Here is a 20,744-nt window from a genome sequence, read left to right on the forward strand (position 1 = left end):
GTCCAAAACAGCTGGGTGTGGTGGTACACACCTTTAATCCCAGCACTCAGGAGGCAAAGGTAAGAGAAAGCATCCTGTGACTACAAAATGAGTTCCAGGTAAACCTGGGCTACAGTGAGACCTTGCCTCGAAACAAACAAACAAAAAGATCCAAAACAAATACTTTAGTTTTAAATTTAATTCAGAGGGGCAGCCACAGGAGGGCTGGGAGCTGGCCCCACATGCGCGCCTCCCGTCTGTCCACAAACCATGCAAGACACAGCCCAGCCTGCCACAGCTACCTCAGCAGCCCCGCAGCTCCCCGGCCGTGCATCCTGCAGCTGCTCGGACCCCGGAAATGACTCTTCTCATGTAAAGTTGAATAAATTTAATTTAGTCTAAAATTAAAATTGACTTGTTAACCAACTCAAAAGCAGTTTTAAAATATTTTATTTATTTATTTATGAAAGAGGGGATAGAGAGAGTGAATGGGCATGCCAGGGCCTGGAGAATCGAACCAGGATCCTTTGGCTTTCCTGGCCAACACCTTAACCCTGACCACTAAGCCACCTCTCCAGCCCCCAAAAGCAGTTTTAAAATAACAACAGGCTGGGTCTGGGAGACAGTGGTAGAAAAACTGCTGTGAGTTTGAGGCCAACCTAAGATTACATAGTAAATTCCAGGACATCCTGGGCTGAAGTGAGACCATATCTCAAAAAAATATTAAATTAAATAGATAAATAAAACAAAGCAATCTGAGAACAAAATACATTAGAAGAAAAATATTCTAGGTTTTTTCCAATAGAAAATAAATTTATAAGGACAGTCTGATAAATTTTCAAATAGAACTTGAAGAAAACAAAGAAGAAATATTTTTTTACATCTACTATACATGCAAGGGAATAGAAATACAAACCTTTTATGTCCTTGACTGCAAAGTGATTTTTAAGATTCTAGCTCAGAAAACATAGAGTACATATGTGACTGTAACTAAAGGCCCCAAGTTACTCAGTAGGACAGAACCAGATTTTGTGGCAGGTAATAACCCAACTCTGCTGACTATAAAAGTAGCTGCCTCTGAAAAAAAAAAAAACCTGAATATTTATACTATTTATTTTTCATACAGTTTCCTGCACAGAATTCATATTTAACATAGGAAAACTTTTTTAAGAATTTCTGAGCCGGGCGTGGTTGCACATGCCTTTAATCCCAGCACTCAGGAGACAGAGGTAGGAGTATCACTGTGAGTTCGAGGCCACCCTGAGACTCCATAGTGAATTCCAGGTCAGCCTGGACTAGAGTGAGACCCTACCTTGAAAAACCAAAGGAAAAAAAAAAAAAAAAATTTCTGCAGTGTCAAAGTCGTAATAGGTCAAACTTGGCCTCACAGCCTTTCATACTTGGGCTGTCAGACTGCAAGATACAATAAATATCAAGTCTTGCAGGGAGAGACAACCCTGTGAGGTTTATAGTCTCTATAACAATCTCTTGGCTGATTGATCGATTAGAAGTCATGTTGAAAGGCTTCAGTCCACTTGTTTTTGTGATTCTGGCTACTAAGTGGACTCTCAAGGATTAGAAGCCTTTAAATAAGCACCTTTAACCACTGAACCAGCTCTCCACCCCTAGAAGCACATAAGGATTAGCATTAACATTTTTGCAACACTGTGAAATACACTAGAAAACAACATAGAATGCCAGGTATAAAATGAAGCCAGGCTGGCCATGGTGGCATGTGCCAGCAGGCAAACTGCTGGAAGACCACAAGTTCAAGGCTAACTTGGACTATATGATGGGTTACAGATACAGCTCAACAATAGAATATTTGTCTAACAAGTAACAGGCTCTAGGTTTGATCCCCAGTATTAGGGGTTAAAAATAACAGAGAGACAGACAGACAGACAGACAAGAAACCTGGTGGTACTAACCTATTATTCCAGCAATTAGGAAACAGAGGCAGGTTTACTACTTCAAGGCAAGCCTGAGCTACACAATAAGTTTTCAACCAGCCTGGGCTTAGAAGGTAAAAATATGACTGGAAATTTTAATGTATCTTCAAAACAGATACACACACACACACACACACACAAACTAAGTATATTAGGCAAAGATATATCCAACTCCAACACTCCATATGTAATAGACTTCTGAAAAATTATTAGCTTATAAATAGAAATCAAGCAAACATTATTTTAATGGAAAGTTTCCCCTTTATTTTTTGTTTTGATTTCTTAGATAAGCTGGTAGCTTAGCCTGACCTTATACCCACTATATAGCCTAGGCTGGCCTTGAACTCATGGCAATGCTGCTTCATCCTCTCAGTGATGTGATTACAAACATGGGTCACCATGCTGGGCTTTCTCTTTTTCATTTCAAAGACTACTAAACATACAATAAACCCTATCTCTTATTTAATAACACAGTAAATTGTATACATTTAGAGATAAGTTAACCATAAGATAAAGAAGTTACAGCCTTGGGTGAAATCTACTTGTTTATAGTAGAAAACAATGGCTGAATATATGTGAAGCAATTCCTGTCTCACTGTGTATTACAACTCATTACAGAATAATCAATGTTTTATTTAATTTATGTTCCAGGGTAAAATAAATGTTTGAAACTAAAGTATTTAAACAAATTTTTCTTCTGAAAATATTTTAAGGTATTCAATATCATTTTGGTAAACAGAAAAACATTCGCATTTTAGGATTCTCAATTTAAAATCAATCCCTCCCCTCCCTCCCTCTCTCCCTCCCCTCTCTGGTACAGGGTCGCAAGTAGCCCAAACTGGCCTTAAACTTATTATGTATCTGAGGATGACCTTGAACTTTGGTCTTCTTGCTTCCACCTGGGATTACAGGTGTGAGCCACGTGACCCTAGGAAATGCACCTTCCCTATAAACTACATAAGATATTAAAAGATAAAAAAGGGCTGGAGAGATGGCTTAGCGGTTAAGCGCTTGCCTGTGAAGCCTAAGGACACCAGTTCGAGGCTCGGTTCCCCAGGTCCCATGTTAGCCAGATGCACAAGGGGGCGCACGCGTCTGGAGTTCGTTTGCAGAGGCTGGAAGCCCTGGAGCGCCCATTCTCTCTCTCTCCCTCTATCTGTCTTTCTCTCTGTGTCTGTCTCTCTCAAATAAATAAATAAAAATTAAAAAATAAATAAAAAATAAAAAAAATAAAAGATAAAAAAGACAAGGAAATACATGGCTATAATCCCATTACTCTGGAGGCTGAGGCAGGAGTATTGCTGTAAATTTAGGGCTAGCATAAGCTACATAATGAGTTCCAGGCTAGGCTGGGAGTAATGTGCGACCTTATCTCAAAAGAACAAAGGGATTCAAAGGGTAAACTGAATTTTTATTTTTGGTCTTTTTCAAGGTAAGGTCTTATTGTAGTCCAAAACTGACCTGGAACTTACTCTGTAGCTCTAGGCTGGCCTTCACCTCACAGTGATCTTCCTACCTCAGACTCCCAAGGGCTCGGATTAAAGGCATGGGCCACTACACCCAGTCTCAAAGGGTAAATTGAGATCATTTCAATTAAGCAGTATGAAACCATATTAACAAGAAGATGCACCAGTCTAAAGCTTCACTCAAGTCACATGTCTATGTCTTTATTTATAGAATGGACCAAAGACTGTGAAATGTGAATAAGTAATGAGATAGCATATATGTTTTGCAGAAGTATACTTGTAATTGTCTTATGCTAACAATACAGATTCTAATGGCCTGCTATAATAAATTTTAAACTCATTCAATATTTGTCCAAGTATTATTACCCTTTCTTTCTTTTTACAAGATAGACTCTAACCCTAGCCCAGGCTGACCTATAACTCATTCTGTACCTCTAGGATGGCCCTGAACGCTTAGCCACCCTCCTACCTCACTGATTCTGTTTCGGAAATAGAATTGTAAAATATCTCTTTAGCCAACAAAGCCTCCAATCCCAAGCTACCCACAGTGAGGAACTATGCCTTATAACATTAATAAATAAGAATTCCTTTTTCTCAATAATCAAGTTATCAACTTGAATGATTTGTCTTAAAAAAAAGTTAATAAACCGGGTGTGGTGACATACATTTTTTTGTTTAATTTTATTTATTTATTTGAAAGTGGCAGACAGAGAGAGAAAGAGACAGTTAGAGAGAGAGAATGGGCATGCCAGGGCCTCCAGCCACTGCAAACGAACTCCAGACACGTGCGCCCCCTTGTGCATCTGGCTAACGTGGGTCCTGGAGAATCGAGCCTTGAACCGGGGTCCTTAGGCTTCACAGGCAAGCACTCAACTGCTAAGCCACCTCTCCAGCCCGGTGGCATACATTTTTAATCCCAGCAGTTTGGAGGCAGAGGGAGAAGGACTGCTGTGAGTTTAAGGCCAGCCTGGGACAAACAGCAAGTTCCAGGTCATCCTGAGCTAGAGTGAGACCCAAACTCTAAAATAAATAAATAAACAAACAATATGCTCTTAAGGGGAAAAAAAAAACCCTTCATTTTTAAAGTTTGTATCTGATATCTATTATTTAACATTCTCATTACATTTAGCTTAATATGAGAAAAAAGAACATAAATACTGGTATTTCTTGCTCACTAGAAGTCAGCACTAGGCAAGATAAAAATAAATGAATTTTAAACTTCTAGCCTGCTCTCCAACGAGCTTTTAAGTATTCTAATTGGGTAGGGATCTAATTAGGTAGACCCATGGGAATTATGAAGGGATTTCAACAAAGGATAAAGAGAGTCTTTTCATGTTAAGAACACTTTCCTATAGTAACATCAAAAGAAAAAGACTTAATGGACTTTTTATTTGAACCAAGTGGATTAATCAAACACAAAGGACTGACCAAGGATTGGAGATGGCTTAGCAGTTAAGGTGCTTGCCTGCAAAGTTTAAGGACCCACATTCGACTCTCCAGATCCCACATGAGCCAGATGCACAAGGTGACCTAAGTGCACCCAAGGTGGCACAGGCATCTAGAGTTCTATTGCAGTGGCTGGAAGCCCTGGCACGCTCATTCTCTCTCTCTCAAAATAAATTAAAAAAGAAAATGTTATGCTATTGCACACACACACACTCAAAAATTTTTACTCTTGGGCTGGAGAGATGGCTTAGCAGTGAAGCACTTGCCTGTGAAGCCTAAGGACCCCAGTTCGAGGCTCGGTTCCCCAGGTCCCACGTTAGCCAGATGCACAAGGGGGCGCACGCGTCTGGAGTTCGTTGGCAGAGGCTGGAAGCCCTGGCACGCCCATTCCCTCTCTCTCCCTCTATCTGTCTGTCTCTCTGTGTCTGTCGCTCTCAAATAAATAAAAATTAAAATTAAAAATTAAAAAACAAATTTTACTCACAAAGCCAGAACTTTGCCCACTAAGCCATTTTTCCAGCCTCACAACAGACTTTTAGGGTTTAAATTTAAGTTAAATTAATGGAACTATGTAAAGAGGTGCTGATAGCATGGTAACTATGATAAAACTTGCAGTTTAAAAATGTTGATATTGTCATTGAACACCTTCAGTGTTAAATGTCCTGAGTGTCCTACTCAGGCTAAGTCTATGGGGGTTGGGGGGGGGGGAAGCAGGAGAAAAAAAACCTCTTTTTTTCAAAACATAAAAATATGTTGTATATCCATGTAGAAAGGAGTCTAACTTTAAAATTCTTAAATAAGCAAGAGAAAATCAGACTTGTAGTTAAGAAACAATCATGAAAGAAACAAAATCAGGTAATTAACCACTATAAAAAACCCAACCCTCAATTTTTACACACCTCTCAGGAAACATTAACAAAGGGTAATGAAAACATAGGAATGATCTCTAGTCTTCATTTTTGTTAATTGCTTTAATATATTTTCATTTCTCACAAAAAGCCTGGTTAAAATTAATTCAACTTTTGTTTGTTTTGAGGTTGGGTCTTATGTAACCAACTGGCCTCAATCTTGCCATCTAACTGCCTTGAACTCCTGATCTTGCTTCCGTTACTTCTCAAGCACCGGGGTTAAAGGCTCATGCCACCATGCCCACCTTAGTTTATCAACTCTTAACTAATGTTACTATGAAAACAATTCTGATAAGAGACTATTTTCTAAGATTAGGAACAACCTAGGATGTCTGTTCTCACCATTATTAAACTCTGTAGCATTAGCCAGGGCAATAAAGAAGGAAGACATGAGGCACACCTGACAGGAAACTCAAGGGACAGATGAGAGGGATGGAAGGGTTGGGGTAGAGGTGGAAGTAGAGGTAGACTAAGAGGGTGAAGGGAGAATGGACAAAACTAAAGCCAAAGTGAATTAGTGCCATAGAAACTTTTTTCCGGGATAGCATACTAAAAGATATAACCTCAAAAAGAACAAGGGGGCATTGTCTGGAAAGAAGGACCCTGGAGAGGGTGGGATAAAGCCTAATCTTAAAACAATTGGCTCTGGCTTGTAACTCCCAGTGTCAGAAATAGGTTACACACTCACATTAGCTGTTGGTTGGAGAGACCTTCCCAAAACAAGACATTTAATTAATTGCCTGAAGACACCACAAACTGCTGACACAGAACATCAGGAGAAATCAAAAAGAAAGCCAGTTCGCTGATAATTAGTTTACACAGAACTGGAAAATGCTACATGAGCTGCTGGGAGAAAATGTCCACTAATGTTGTGAGCAAGCAGGGGACCCTACTATATGAAATAAACCAGTCAAGCAAGATGTTGTACACATCTGTGCAATAGTGGCACCCAGCCTAGGCTGGTTACCAATGGCTCTCTAATTGGCTAAGAAAAAATTTCAGTGGGAAGGAACACATAGCTAGTACTTGTATCCAAGTAAAAATTCAATGGGGCTTGGCATGGTGGTACATGACTTTAATCCCAGAACATGGGAGGCAGAGGTAGGGGGATCACTGTGAGTTTGAGGCCAGCCTAACACTATATAGTGAATTCCAGGTCAGCCTGGCCTAGAGCAAGACCCTATCTTGAAAAACAAAACAAAACTCCAATGAGAATGAGGTTCATGGACTCCAGTGATAAGCTCCCACTAGTCTTTGACCAAAAGAGAGGCTACACCATCAAAATCTCTCTTAATTAATCACGTTTATCATCCTCTTTAACCTATGCTGTTCTCACTCTCTGTTGGACAATCTTTTACTTTTACAGAAGGCAGTGAAACAAAGAACAACCAAACTCTATGAACATAACAAGAAAAAAAAAGCTGACTTCCTATCATGAAATGAGAGGAATGAGCAAGTTAAGTATGAGTATGGCTCTCATAGTGATCCTGACAACCTGTGCCAGAGTAATGGTGATAGACACTGAGTACACGTTAAACATATCAAAGCACAACTGTGGAAGTCGTTAAGAGCTTAACTCCAGAAATTGCTGAAAGCTGTAACACTAAAGTAGACCTTTAACACCCCTTGCAAGGCTCAGGGAACATTGAGGACGAGGGGGTGGAAAGATTTTAAGAGCTACAGGGTGGGAAGGAGTATCCAGACACATTGCCTCCCCCCACCGTGACAGACTGTTGCACTCACAATTCATACCCCATAACCCTATGGTAAATACCAGAAACTCCACTGAGGAGGGGCCTCAGTAGAATGGAGGCAGGAAGGAGGGGAATGGTACCAGCACATGATTTGTCCAGACAAACTTTCTATTTAAAAAAAAAAAGGAAGAAAAGAAACACTGAAAGGCATCTAAATCCGACAAAAAGTAGGGCTGTCTTTTCCAGTAGGTCACATAATTAGGAAAAAAAAAAAAAACACTAAAATCTATTCAAACTAGCACTCAAACTAATGACTGAGTTAGCTGAGTATGGTTAAGATCTCAGAATTTAAAGCAACACCTAAACAGTAGACATATTCGCAAGGAATATTCAGAAACTGAAACAGAACTAATTTTATAATAACATCAAGCATGTTTTAACAGCAATTTTTTACAAGAGTTTTCTTCTGAGTTACAAAGATTTTAAAAAATATTTTATTATTATTTATTTGAGAAAGATATACAGAAATAGGCAGGTGGAGAGGAGGGGAGGAGAATGGGTGTGCCAGGGCCTCCAGCCACTGCAAATGAACTCCAGATGCATGAGCCCTTGTGCATCTGGCTTATGTGGGTCCTGAGGAGTTGAACCTGGGTCCTTTGGCTTTGCAGGCAAGCGCCTTAACTGCTAAGCCATCTCTCCAGCCCTTTAACAACAATTTTATTCATTATAGCCCCAAACTAGAAACTGCACAGATATCCAGCCAGGGTTGAAAGAATAAATAAACTAAGTTATAGCCATACAATGGGATACTAGTAAGCAATTTAAAAAGAATGTACTAATAAATGACAGAATATGACTGAGTCTCAATGAAATCTGTCAAGTGAAGGATAAGAAAGAGTGAGAGGGCTGGAGAGACGGCTAAAAGGTTAAGGCGCTTGCCTGAAAAGCCAAAGGACCAAGGTTCAATTTCCCAGGACCGATGTAAGCCAGATGGACAGGGTGGCGCATGCGTCTGGAGTTCATCTGCAGTGGCTGGAGGCCCTGGCACACACATTTTATTGCATAAAAAATAAATAAAAATAGTTTTTAAAAATGATAGAGGTATGTTCAATCTTATTCTTATAAAATATTAAGCCGGACGTGGTGGCACACACCTTTAATCCCAGCACTCGGGAGGCAGAGGTAGGAGGATCACCGTGAGTTCGAGGCCACCCTAAGACTACATAGAGAATTCCAGGTCAGCCTGAGCTAAAGTGAGACCCTACCTTGAAAAGCCAAAAAATAATTTTTTTTTAAAAAATACTAAAACATGCAAAGTCATTGATAATGAGAACTCAGTTTAGTCCTTTCCTGCACCAGAGGAGGGGGAAATGAAGGGCAAAAGGGAGAAATTTCTAGGGGTACATGTATACTTTTTTTTGTTTTGGGTCCCCCCCCCCCCCCCGGTTTTTCAAGGAAGGGTCTCACTCTAGCCCAGGCTGACCTGAAATTCACTATGTGGTCTCAGGGTAGCCTCGAATTCACAGTGATCCTCCTACCTCTGCCTTCCCAGTGCTGGGATTAAAGGCATGCCCCACCACACCCTGATCACATGTATACATTTTCATAATGTTGGATATATTCATTTTTTAAAAGTATGTCAAAATTTATCAAATGGACACTATATGGATAACTTATGAACTATAAATCACACTGCAATAAGACTAATAAAAATTTAAATACATATGTTAATTTGTCTAAATGAACTCATCAAATTATCACTGCACTGTTTTGGCCAAGTCAACAATACTATGGACACAATATTAAAATAATCAGTTTCTTCAAACAGCTAGAGGTCTTCTTTGGCAGATAAATGCAAGTCAATTAATTATTTTAATCACAACATTTTTTTAGTCAGTCACAACACTTTTGATAGGCTGATGGTTATTACCAAAATGTTGGTGATAACCAAAATAACAATAAGTAATAATGAAGGAATGTCTAAAAAGGTTAATAATTATACCTTGATTTATTACTAATTATAAAGTTATATCTTTATATATACCTAATTATAAAACATTAGTAATACCTTGATTTGTGCAAAGGGTCTTTCATAACCTCCTACATAGAGAAGGCCAACATTGTGAGGAAGTAACCTGCAAGGCAGAAAAAAAGGCATTCGTTACCAAGTATTTTTCCTTTAACATAAGGTTGAATAATAATCAAATTATCTCCAGTATTACCAAAAAAGAGAATATGTATATCTTCTTATGCTACGGGATAGTAACCAGCACAAGCACAATTCTTACATTTCAAAAGTAATGGATAAAATCTTGAATATAAAATTTAAATGTAGAATTCTCATATTAATTAATCTAGTAAAATTACTAGTATATCTGTGAAAGAAATATTGTATATATCCAAAAATTTTAAGGATTTAATCAAAGAAGTACTCAATGCATGTCTATACCATACACTACAGAGGAAAACATAAACTTTAATAATTCAGTCTCAAAACCAACAGAAAAAGCTAACACATAAATAATCCTAATTAAATGGAGATTCTGGAGTCAGGAATGGTGACACATGCCTTTAATCCCGGCCTTTGGGAGGCAGAGATAAGAGGATCGCCGTGAGTTTGAGGCCACCCAAAACTAAACAGTGAATTCCAGGTCAGCCAGGACCACAGCGAGACTCTATCTCAAAAAAACAAAAACAAAACACAAAACACAAAAACAAATACAAAATATTTCTTACTGGAAAACAGTGGGTTAAGAGACATGTGCTAAAGAAGGATATGTTAAAGTTTGAGAAGATGGGAAGAGATGGTTCAGTGGTTAAAGGCACTTGTTTGTAAAGCTGGATGGCCAAAATTCAATTGCTTGGTACCTACTAAAGGTCCCTTCCCCAAATAAGGAAAATATATTTACCAAATAAAAGTTTGAGTAGACTGGAACTACACTTAGCCTTATAGGGTAGGTAACACAAAGAGAAAAATTTAGGGCTAGGGAGATGGCTGAGTGCTTAAAGGTACTTGCTTTCAAAGACTGTGAACCCAGGTTTGATTCCTTGGTGCCCACCTGAAGCCAGATGCACAAAGTGGTACATGAGTTTGGAGTTTGTTTGCAGAGGCAAGAGGTCCTAACATGCCCATTATCTCTCTCTCTAATAAATAAAGATACTAACAAAGGGGCTGGAGAGATGGCTTGGTGGTTAAGGAGCTTAGTGGTAAAGGCAAAGGACCCAGGTTCGATTTCCCTGTACCCATGTAAAGCTGGATACACAAGGTGGCACATGTGTCTGAAGTACATGTGCAGTGGCTAGATGCCCTGGAGTGCCCATTCTCTATCTGCTTCTTTCTCTCTCAAATAAATAAATAAAGTATTAAAATACTTAGAAAAAGAGAAAACTTTAAACCAAGGTAGACAGCTATGGCTGAAGGAAGGAATAATTTAGAGATAAGAACCCAAAGAAAAGTTTCAAATGGGTCATGAAAAACTCCAAATATTATATACTTTATTTTATATGTTGGAATCATACTTTTAAAAGACATATGTATTTCTTAAAATAAAAATCAATAAATGCACATGGAAATAAACCTCAAACCATACAGAAAGCATAAAATATAGTGGTTATAGATGGAAAGACATGGCAGTGTTTAAAGGTATTTGTTTGCAAAGCCTGACACCTGGGTTTCATTCCCCCCAGGACCCACGAAAAGCCAGATGCACAAAGTAACACATGAATCTGGAGTTTGTTTACAGTCCCAAAAGGCCCTGGTGTGCACATACTGTCTCTCTCTTTTTCCATCTGCCTTTTTCTCTAGTGCCATGAACTAGTATTATCAAGAGAACATACTCTTTACAGTCCTTAAGAGTAAGAAATGATGGATTTGTAGTATCAGAATGTTTGATAGAGCATTAAAGGCCACTATCAAAATGTTAATAGCAGATGAACAATACCCTGAATTAAGATAAATTAGTAAAACTCTTCACATTTGGAATGTGGCAGCTTGCAGCAGCACCTTGTTGGAAACATGACTAAGGGCATTTGTTTACTGAATTCCAGTAAAATGCATAGGATATGTTCCCAAAGCTCAACAATGAGATGAAGAATTTCTTAGCCAAGGTTTAACAATTAAGAAATTAACTTTGATGGAGAATGGAATTTCAAAGGGGAGAGTGTGTGTGGGGGGGATTACCATGGGATATTCTTTTATAATCATGGAAAATGTTAATAAAAAAATTTTTTTTAAAGTTTTAAATATTTTTTTTTAGAAAAGAAATTAACTTAACTGGGCTAGGGAAATGGCTTAGTAGTTAAGGCTTTTGCCTGCGAAACAAAGGGGTGCATGCATCTGGAGTTCATTTGCAGTGGCTAGAGGCCCTGGCGTGCCCATTCTCTCTATCTGCCTCTTTCTCTCTCTCTCAAATAAATATTGTTTTAAAGTACATGAAAAAAAGAAATTAAAACAATTACCATGGGATATTTTTTTATAATCATGGAAAATGTTGATAAAAATTTAAAAATTAAAAATAAATAAATAAATAAAAATTAAAATTAAAAAAAGGAAATTAAGAAAACCACTGATACTACCATAAATTTAGTGCTAACAACAAACTTCCTATATAAGAAATGTTAACAGAAAGCTTGAAAAATCACTTTAAAAAAGAATAATCATGGTTCAGACAAATAGATGGAAGAAAAAGAGAATAGAAGCTGGCTGATATTTAAAAATCAATATTCCTCTAATTATTATGCAAGTGAACTTCAGAAAGATTATCAATATACTATTTAGTGTGTTACTCTTGCCCTCTAATCTTGCTATCTAGTAACTACCTTTTCTCAACAAACATTTTAAATATAACAGTTAAATATCAATGTACTTTTTATATTTAAAGTACTGTTCTTTATTCTTAAAATAATTTTATTATTTATTCACAAAGAAGGAGGAAGGGAAGAAGAGAGAGAGAAAGAAAGAAAGAGAAATGGGTGCATCACAGCCTTTTGCCACTGTAACCAAACTCTAGGTACATGCTCTACTTTGTGCAGCTGGCTTTATGTGGGTCCTGGGGAATTGAACCTAGGCTGTTAAACCTGTCCTTGGTTCTTTCTTACTCGTATATATTATTCCTTACTTAACATTTCATTAACATCTTCATTTGAGCAGTGGTTTTTGTTTTGTTTTGTTTTGTTTTGTTTTGTTTTGTTTTGTTTTGTTTTGTTTTGTTTTGTTTTGAATTCAAGGTAGGGTCTCACTCTAGCCCAAGCTGACCTAGAATTCACTATGCAGGTTCAAGCTGGCCTCAAACTCACAGTGATCCTCATACCTTGGTCTCCCAAGTGCTAAGATGCTTGGCCAAAAGACAGAAGGAGGTGGAGGGAGAGGCAGAGGGAGAGAGAAAGAATGAGAATGGGTGTGGCAGAGCCTCTACCACTGCAACTAAACTCCACATGTATGTGCCACTTTGTGCATCTGGCTTTATGTGGGTCCTGGGGAATTGAACTCAGGCCATTAGGCTTTGCAGGCAAGCACCTCAACCATTGAGCCATCTCTCCAGCCCGATTTGAGTAGATTTTAATGTGTAACATAATTTAAGGATAAGATATTTAATATTTTGAGAACTTTTTTTGGTTTTGTTTTTGGTTTCTTGAGATAAGAGTCTCACCCTAGCCCAGATTGACCTGGAATTCACTATATAGTCTCAGGGTAGCCTGGAACTCACGGTAATCCTCCTAACTCTGCCTCTCAAATGCTGGGATTAAAGGCATGCACCACCACGCCTGGCTTATACATTTCTATTTTTAAAATAAAACATTTCTTTAAAAGCTTTGACCTTTCAAAAGATCACTTTGCCAAACTGTATATGTAATTACTGCCAAGTAATGGGCACCATTCTATCATGGTAAGTTTTATGTACACACTATGGCAATCACACATTTTAAATCCCCAGTGATGTACTAACTCAGCACTAATAGATATAATTATATGGATATTTTAAGATAGAAACCCTAATTTATTTAAAGCCAGGGGTCTTAGTAAAGCTTTTAAAAATATTTTTAATTACTTACTGATGTATTTATTTATTTATAACCAGAGAGAGACAGCCCCTACTAAAGCTTTTGAAAGAATAAGCATGGGTAGCACTTCTACTCAGTTTGCTTTGGATTTCCCAAACATGAATATTAACAAATAGCTAATTGGCAAGAAAGCCTCTATATTGGGCTGGAGAGATGGCCAAGTGGTTAAGGTGTTTGTCTGCAAAGTCTAAGGACCTGGATTCAATTCTCTAGTACCCATGTAAAGCCAGATAACAAGGTGGCACATCCATCTGGAGTTTGGTGCAGTGGCTAAAGGCCCTAGTGTGTCCATTCATTGCCTGGCCCCTCCCTCTCTCTCAAATAATAATATAAAAAAAGAAAACCTCAGTACTGTTCCCAAAATAGATTCTCACATAAAAGAAAAGCAAAGGCTGGAGAGAAGGCTCAGCAGTTGAGGCACTGCCTGCAAAACCTAATGACTCAAGTTCAATCAATTCCCTAGTACCTGTGTAAAGCTAGTTGATTTTCAACTTTACAGGATCTAAAACCACCTTGGAAACCAGCATATGGGCATTCCCCTGAGGGATTATCTAGACTGGGTATACTTCTGGACATGCTTGTAAAAAATGATCTAGATTGGGCTGGAGAGATGGCTTAGCGGTTAAGTGCTTGCCTGTGAAGCCTAAGGACCCCAGTTCAAGGCTCAATTCCCCAGGACCCACATTAGCCAGATGCACAAGGGGGAGCACGCATCTGGAGTTCGTTTGCAGTAGCTGGAAGCCCTGGCGCGCCCATTCTCTCTCTCTCTCTCTCCCTCCCTCCCTCTCTCTCTCTCTCTCTCTCTCTCTGTCGCTCTCAAATAAATAAATAAAAATAAACGAAAAAAAATTTTTTTAATGATCTACATTGGGTTAGTTCATTTCTGCGTATGCCCATAGGGAATTATCTAGGTTGGGTTAACCTCTGGGCATTCCTATGAGGAGTTATCTAGATTAGGGCAGCTTCTCAGCAAGCCTGTGAGGGATTATCTTAACTAGGTTATTTGAGGCAGAAAGACCATTCTCAGGCTTGGACTGGATAAAATGCAGAGAGATGGCTGAACAGCAAGCAGCATTATTGTTCTATGTTTCTTCATTGACGTGAATATGACCAGCCACCTCAAGGTCCTACGTACCCTGCCGTGAGCTGAAAAACTAAAATAATCCCTTCCTTCCTTAAATTGCTTCTTGCCAGGTATTTGGTCACAGCCATGAGAAAGTAACTAAATCCTAAATAATTCAAAATATAAGCCATACTCAAGGTTTACACCACCAGTAAGGTTTTGCCCTTCCCACCCTGGCAGCTTAGCTTAGCTGCTACCACGGTGGGGAAAAATGATATATTGTTGCCTTATTTTTAAAGTCTCTCTTTTATATGTGTTTAACATTTGTTTATTTTGCTTAGGCCCATGGACTTTGACATGGGCCCTAACACCATGTGGATGTATCCACTTCTCACTCTGGTTTCTGGATGGGAAATAGTTTGTAAAGTTGATTTTAACAAGAAAGACATTAAATACATACACTCTCCTATGATATTTGGTATCTAATGATACTGAAAATTATTGTCTTTTACCAATTAACAAAGAAAGGATGACGTGATGATTATCTTCCACTCTGAAACTTCCCTAGTTATCATTCAGAGTGGTCATGCTTGTAGCATTGAAGGAGCAACAATTTTTACCTTGTTCTGAAAAAAAAAAAAAAAATACGGTATTACAGGTTTTATGTTACTGAGACTGAGTCACCACACAATGTTAACTTTTGTTAGTTGACCAGAGCATACATAAAGGATAAATGTAGTAATTTATGAACAAAAATCTCAGACAAGGGGCTGGAAAAATTGCTCAAGTGCTTGCTTGCAAAGCCTGATGATCCAAGTTCTTTCAATTCTTCAGTGCCCTAATAAAGCCAGATGCAAAAAATGGCACATGCATCTGCAGTTTGTCTGCACTGGCAGGAGGCCCTGGTGCATGCGCGCACGAACACACACACACACACACACACACACACACACACACACACACACATATACACACACTCTCACACTCCTCTCTCTCAAAAGAAAAAGTATCATATACACAAAAATAAATATATAAGGCAATGTGTTAAACATTAAGTGGAATAAAAGTCTTATTATCTTTATTTGCAGGTAATATGATTCTATCTACAAGACTCATTGAAGATTTCACCAGGACACTATTGGAGTAGATTAACACTTTCATAAAAGTAGTAGGATAAGCCGTGGTGGCACACGCCTTTAATCCCAGCACTCCTGAGGCAGAGGTAAGAGGACTGCCATGAGTTCAAGGCCACCCTGAGACTCCATAGTGAATTCCAGGTCAGCCTGGGTTAGAGTTAGACCCTATCTCAAAAAAAAAAAAAAAAAAAAAAAAGTAGTAGGATAGAAAATTAACACAGAGAAATGAGTAGCCTTCCTATATACCAATAACAAATATGCTGAGGATAAAATCAGGAAAACAATCTCATTCAAAACTGTCTCAAAAAAAAAAAAAAAACCTTGGAATAAACATAACTAAAGTGAAAGACCTCTACAGTAAAAACTGAACAAAGATATTGAAGGGGACACTAGGAAATGGAAAAATATCTCATGTTCATGGTTTGGAAGAATCAATATTGTGAAAATGGCTTTTATCATAAGCAATTTACAGATTTAATATAACACCCATCAAAATTCAATGTCAATTTTCACTGAAGTAGAATATTAAACTTCAGATACTAAAGCAATCCTGAAAAACAAAAGGCTGAGGGTATCTCCATACTTGACTTCAAGGAATATTACAGAGCCATAGTAACAACAGCATGGTTCTGGCATCAAAACAGACTACAAAAGCCAGGCATGGTGGCACACGCCTTTGATCCCAACACTCTTGGGAGGCAGAGGTAGGAGGATCACCATGAGTTCCAGGCCACCCTGAGACTACATAGTGAATTCCAGGTCAGCAAGGACCAGAGTAAGACACTACCTCAAAAAACAAAAACAAAAACAAACAAACAAAAAAAAAAAACAATAGAAACACAGACTGCAGATCAATAAAACAAAATAGAGGACCCAGATATGCACAGGCAGCTACAGCCATCTCATTTGTTTGATCAAAGTGGCAAAAATATACATGGGAGAATAGACAGCCACATTAGTACTAGGAAAACTGGGTATCAATATGAAGAAGGATTAAGAACAGATCCTTATCTCTCTCCGTGCACAATAATTGACTACAAAAGGATCAAATACCTTAATGTCAGAACTGAAACACTTGAAACTGCTAGAGGAAAAAGGGGAAACACTAACATATAGGCATAGGCAAGATCACTAAGGAAATAAGGCCAATATTTCACCAATGGGACCTCATGAAAATAAAAAGCTTTTATACAGCAAAGGATACTCTTTTCTTTTTTTAATTTTTATTTAGTTGGAGGGGGAGAGAGAGAGACAGGTAGACCAGCTTACATGGGTCCTATGGAGTCAAACCTGAGTCCTTTGGCTTTGTAGGCAAGTGCCTTAACCACTAAGCCATCTCTCTAGCCTGCTAAAGGACACTCCTAAGTGAGTAAAAAGATAACATACATAATGGAAAAAAATGTTTGCCAGCTAAATATCTGACAGAAGATTAATATTTGGATACTCAAAGAACTCAAAAAACTAAACAATGAGAAGTCAAACAACCCAATCAAAAAATGGGCAATGGACCTGAACAGAGTGTTCTTGAAAGAAATACAAATGGCAAATACATTTTTTTGATCTACACCACCTTTAGCAATTAGAGAAATGAAAATTAAAACTATACTGAGACTCTATCTCGCTCTAGTTGGAATGGCTATCATCAAAAAAAAAAAAAAAAAATCAAATGATAAACCCTTCCCCACCATTTCTTTATTCAATCTCTTCCCCTGGCACCACTTAGGTTATTTCACCCCCGCTAATCTGTTCATCTACTTACATATATATATAATACCACCTCCTTAAGTCCTTGAACCCTATGACTATAATGCCTGCTTTTGTCTGGCTAAATGCATATATTATGCTCTCTAAAATGCCCTGTAAGCACTTTTCTTAACATTCACACCCATATATTAATGCTACTCTCACTTTTGGTTAAGAAAGCTTCCCTTTTGGGATAGTGGTGACCATTGGGATAATCCAAAAGGCACCACACTGATGAGAAGAAGTGGCAGAAGAGTGGTCAGCACTGAAACATTTCTATCATACCTTCCAAGGCTAAGGGTCCATTGTGGAAGAAGTGGCAGAAAAAAATGTAAGAGCCAAAGGAAGGGCAGGACTGCTTACTATGTAATCTTTCAGACTCAGATTGGCCTCGATATTCATAACCTTGTAGTGCCCAGTACTACCTACACAAGACCCTCATAATAGGAGGAAAAGGTGACGACATCAAAATTAAAGAGAGAATAATTGAGGGGGAAGAGATCATGAAGAGTGGATTTGTGAAGGGGAAAGTGAGGGAGTGAAGGGAATTATCATGGTTTATTGTCGATAAAAAAGTTCAAAACAAGAGAGCCCGGCGTGGTGGCGCACGCCTTTAATCCCAGCACTAGGGAGGCAGAGGTAGGAGGATCTCCGAGAGTTCGAGGCCGCCCTGAGACTACATAGTGAATTCCAGGTCAGAGTGAGCCACAGTGAGACCCTACCTCGAAAAACCAAAAAATAAAAAATTAAAAAAATTAAAAAGTTCAAAAAAAAGAAATCAAATGACAAGAGTGTTATAGAGGGTATGAAGAAGAAGGACCTATTGTCCATTTTTGGTGGAATGTAAGCTGGTACAGCTATTATAGAAATCAGCACAAAGGTTTCTGAAATACGTAAAAGATCTACCATGGGGCTGGGGAGATAACTCAGCAGTTAAAGATGCATGTTTGTTAAGCCTGTCAGCCCAGGTTCGGTTCACGAGTACCCACGTAAAGCCAGATGCACAAAGTGGCACACACACATATGGAATTCAATTGCACTAGCAAGAGGTCTTGTTGTGCTCATTTTGTCTCTCTCACTTTAATATAAATAGATAGATAGATGATAGATAGATAGAGAGAGATCAATCTACCATCAGACCCAGCTACACCATTCCTGTGCATATACTCTGACTCAAGTTATTACTATAGAAATACCTGCCCATCCATGTTTATTGCTGCTCTATTCACAATAGCCAGGAAATGGAATCAGTCTAGACGCCCATCAACTGATGAATGGATAATGAAGATATGGTACCTATATACAATGGTGTTTCATTCAGCTGTATAGAAAAAGGAAAGAATTATGAAATTTGCAGGACAATAGATGGACCTGGAAAATATTTTACTAAGTAGAGCAATCTAAGTTCAGAAAGACAAATGCCACATGTTCTCTTGAATATGCAAAAGCTAGCTTCAAATGTTCAGATTTATTTTAAGTTGGTACAAGAGTCAGTAGCAGAGGCTAGAAAACTACAAAGGAGCAATGAGGCAGGGAAAAGTGGGAGAAGATAGTAAAAATGCAAGTAGAGGCATGGAATAAAGGGCGTGGGCAAGTCTAAGTGGGGTCAGAGGAGGGGAGATGGAGAAAAGATGGTGGTTGGAGGATGGTTAATCAAAACTAGAGATGCTATGAAAAAGCCATATGGAAATCTATATCTCTGTTAGCTATTTTTAAAAGTATGTAATTTGGTAACTGCTGGGACCTCATGAAATTACAAAGACTTTGTATGGCAAAGGGCACTGTGAGTAAAGCAAAGAGGCAACCTACAGAATGGGAAAAAAATCTTTGCCAGCTATACATCTGATAGAGGATTAATATCTAGGATATAAAAAGAACTCAAAAAATTTAAATAGTAAGAAATCAAACAAGCCAATTAAAAAAGGGCTATGGAACTAAATAGAGAGTTCTCAAAAGAAGAAATACGGATGGCATATAAGCATCTACAAAAATGTTCTACATCCCTAGTCATCAGGGAAATGCAGATTAAAACTATGTTGAGATTCCATCTCACTCCTGTCAGATTGGCTACCATTATGAATAAATGACCATAAATGCTGGCGACAGTGTGGAAAAAGAAAAATGCAGGCTGGAGAGATGGCTTAGCGGTTAAGCGCTTGCCTGTGAAGCCTAAGGACCCCGATTTGAGGCTCGGTTCCCCAGGTCCCATGTTAGCCAGATGCACAAGGGGGCACATGCGTCTGGAGTTCGTTTGCAGAGGCTGGAAGCCCTGGCGTGCCCATTCTTTCTCTCTCCCTCTATCTGTCTTTCTCTCTGTGTCTATCGCTCTCAAAAAAAAAAAAAAAAAAAAATGCTTCTACACTGTTGGTGGGAATGCAATCTGGTCCAGCCATTGTGGAAATCAATGCAGAGGTTCTTAAGACAGCTGAAAACAGATCTACCATAGGAACCAATTATATCACTCCTAGGAATATTTCCTAAGGACTCATCTCATTACCTTACAGATACTTGCTCAACCATGTTTACTGCTGCTCAATGTACAATAGCTGGGAAATGGAATCAACCTAGCTGTCCCCCAAATGATGAGTGGATAATGAAGATATGGCAGATTTATACAATGGAGTTTTACACAGCGGTAAAGGAAAATGATATTATGAAATTTGCAGGAAAATGGATGGATCTGGAAAGGATTATACTAAGTGAGGTAACCCAGGCCCAGAAAGCCAAACGTCACATGTTCTCGCTCATGTGGATCCTAGCTACAGATGACTGGATTTCTGTGTGAGTAGGAAGAAAACTCAGTAGCAAAAGCCAGTAAGCTAAAAATGAGATATAAAGGGAAGAGAAAGGAAGGGAGGGAGGAACTTAGTAGGATGGTATTGTATATATATAAGTAGAATAGATTAATGGGGGTGAAAAGGCCCAAGTGAGGTCAGGGGAAGAGATTGAGTAAATGAAAGGTGGAAGGAAGACTAATCAAAATCTAAAAGGATATAAGTAAATCATATGGAAACCTACTTTTTTGGACAATGGAACATTCAAGAGCTGTAGATTGTTGCTAGAAAATTTTCAGTGCCAGAGATGGGATACCTTCCAGTGAGTTGTTGGCCAGGGAGGTCCCTGATACCCCCAAAACATTACAGGCCATTGCCAAGGCCCTTGGTTTCCCACCAGAAATAGATGGAAAGTCCCTATTGCTGAAGACTCCACATACATGGGCTGCAAGGCCACTGAGAAATCCTACTGGAACTAAGCTGATAACCAACTCCAAGTAGACCAGCTGACAGAAAGCTGTAAGAA

The 20,744-nt window shown here is 38.6% G+C and overlaps 1 protein-coding gene across 1 annotated transcript in view; it reads right to left on the minus strand.

Annotated features, from left to right (window-relative positions):
* Rngtt (RNA guanylyltransferase and 5'-phosphatase) overlaps positions 1 to 20,744 on the minus strand; it is a 186,883-nt gene that overhangs the window by 25,840 nt on the left and 140,299 nt on the right. Inside the window, exon 14 of the mRNA XM_004667307.3 lies at positions 9,511 to 9,577. Within this exon, the coding sequence (XP_004667364.1) occupies positions 9,511 to 9,577 (67 nt within the window). The remainder of the gene's footprint in view (positions 1 to 9,510; positions 9,578 to 20,744) is intronic.

The sequence above is a fragment of the Jaculus jaculus genome, chromosome 19, assembly GCF_020740685.1.
Source record: "Jaculus jaculus isolate mJacJac1 chromosome 19, mJacJac1.mat.Y.cur, whole genome shotgun sequence".
Taxonomy (NCBI): Eukaryota; Metazoa; Chordata; class Mammalia; order Rodentia; family Dipodidae; genus Jaculus; species Jaculus jaculus.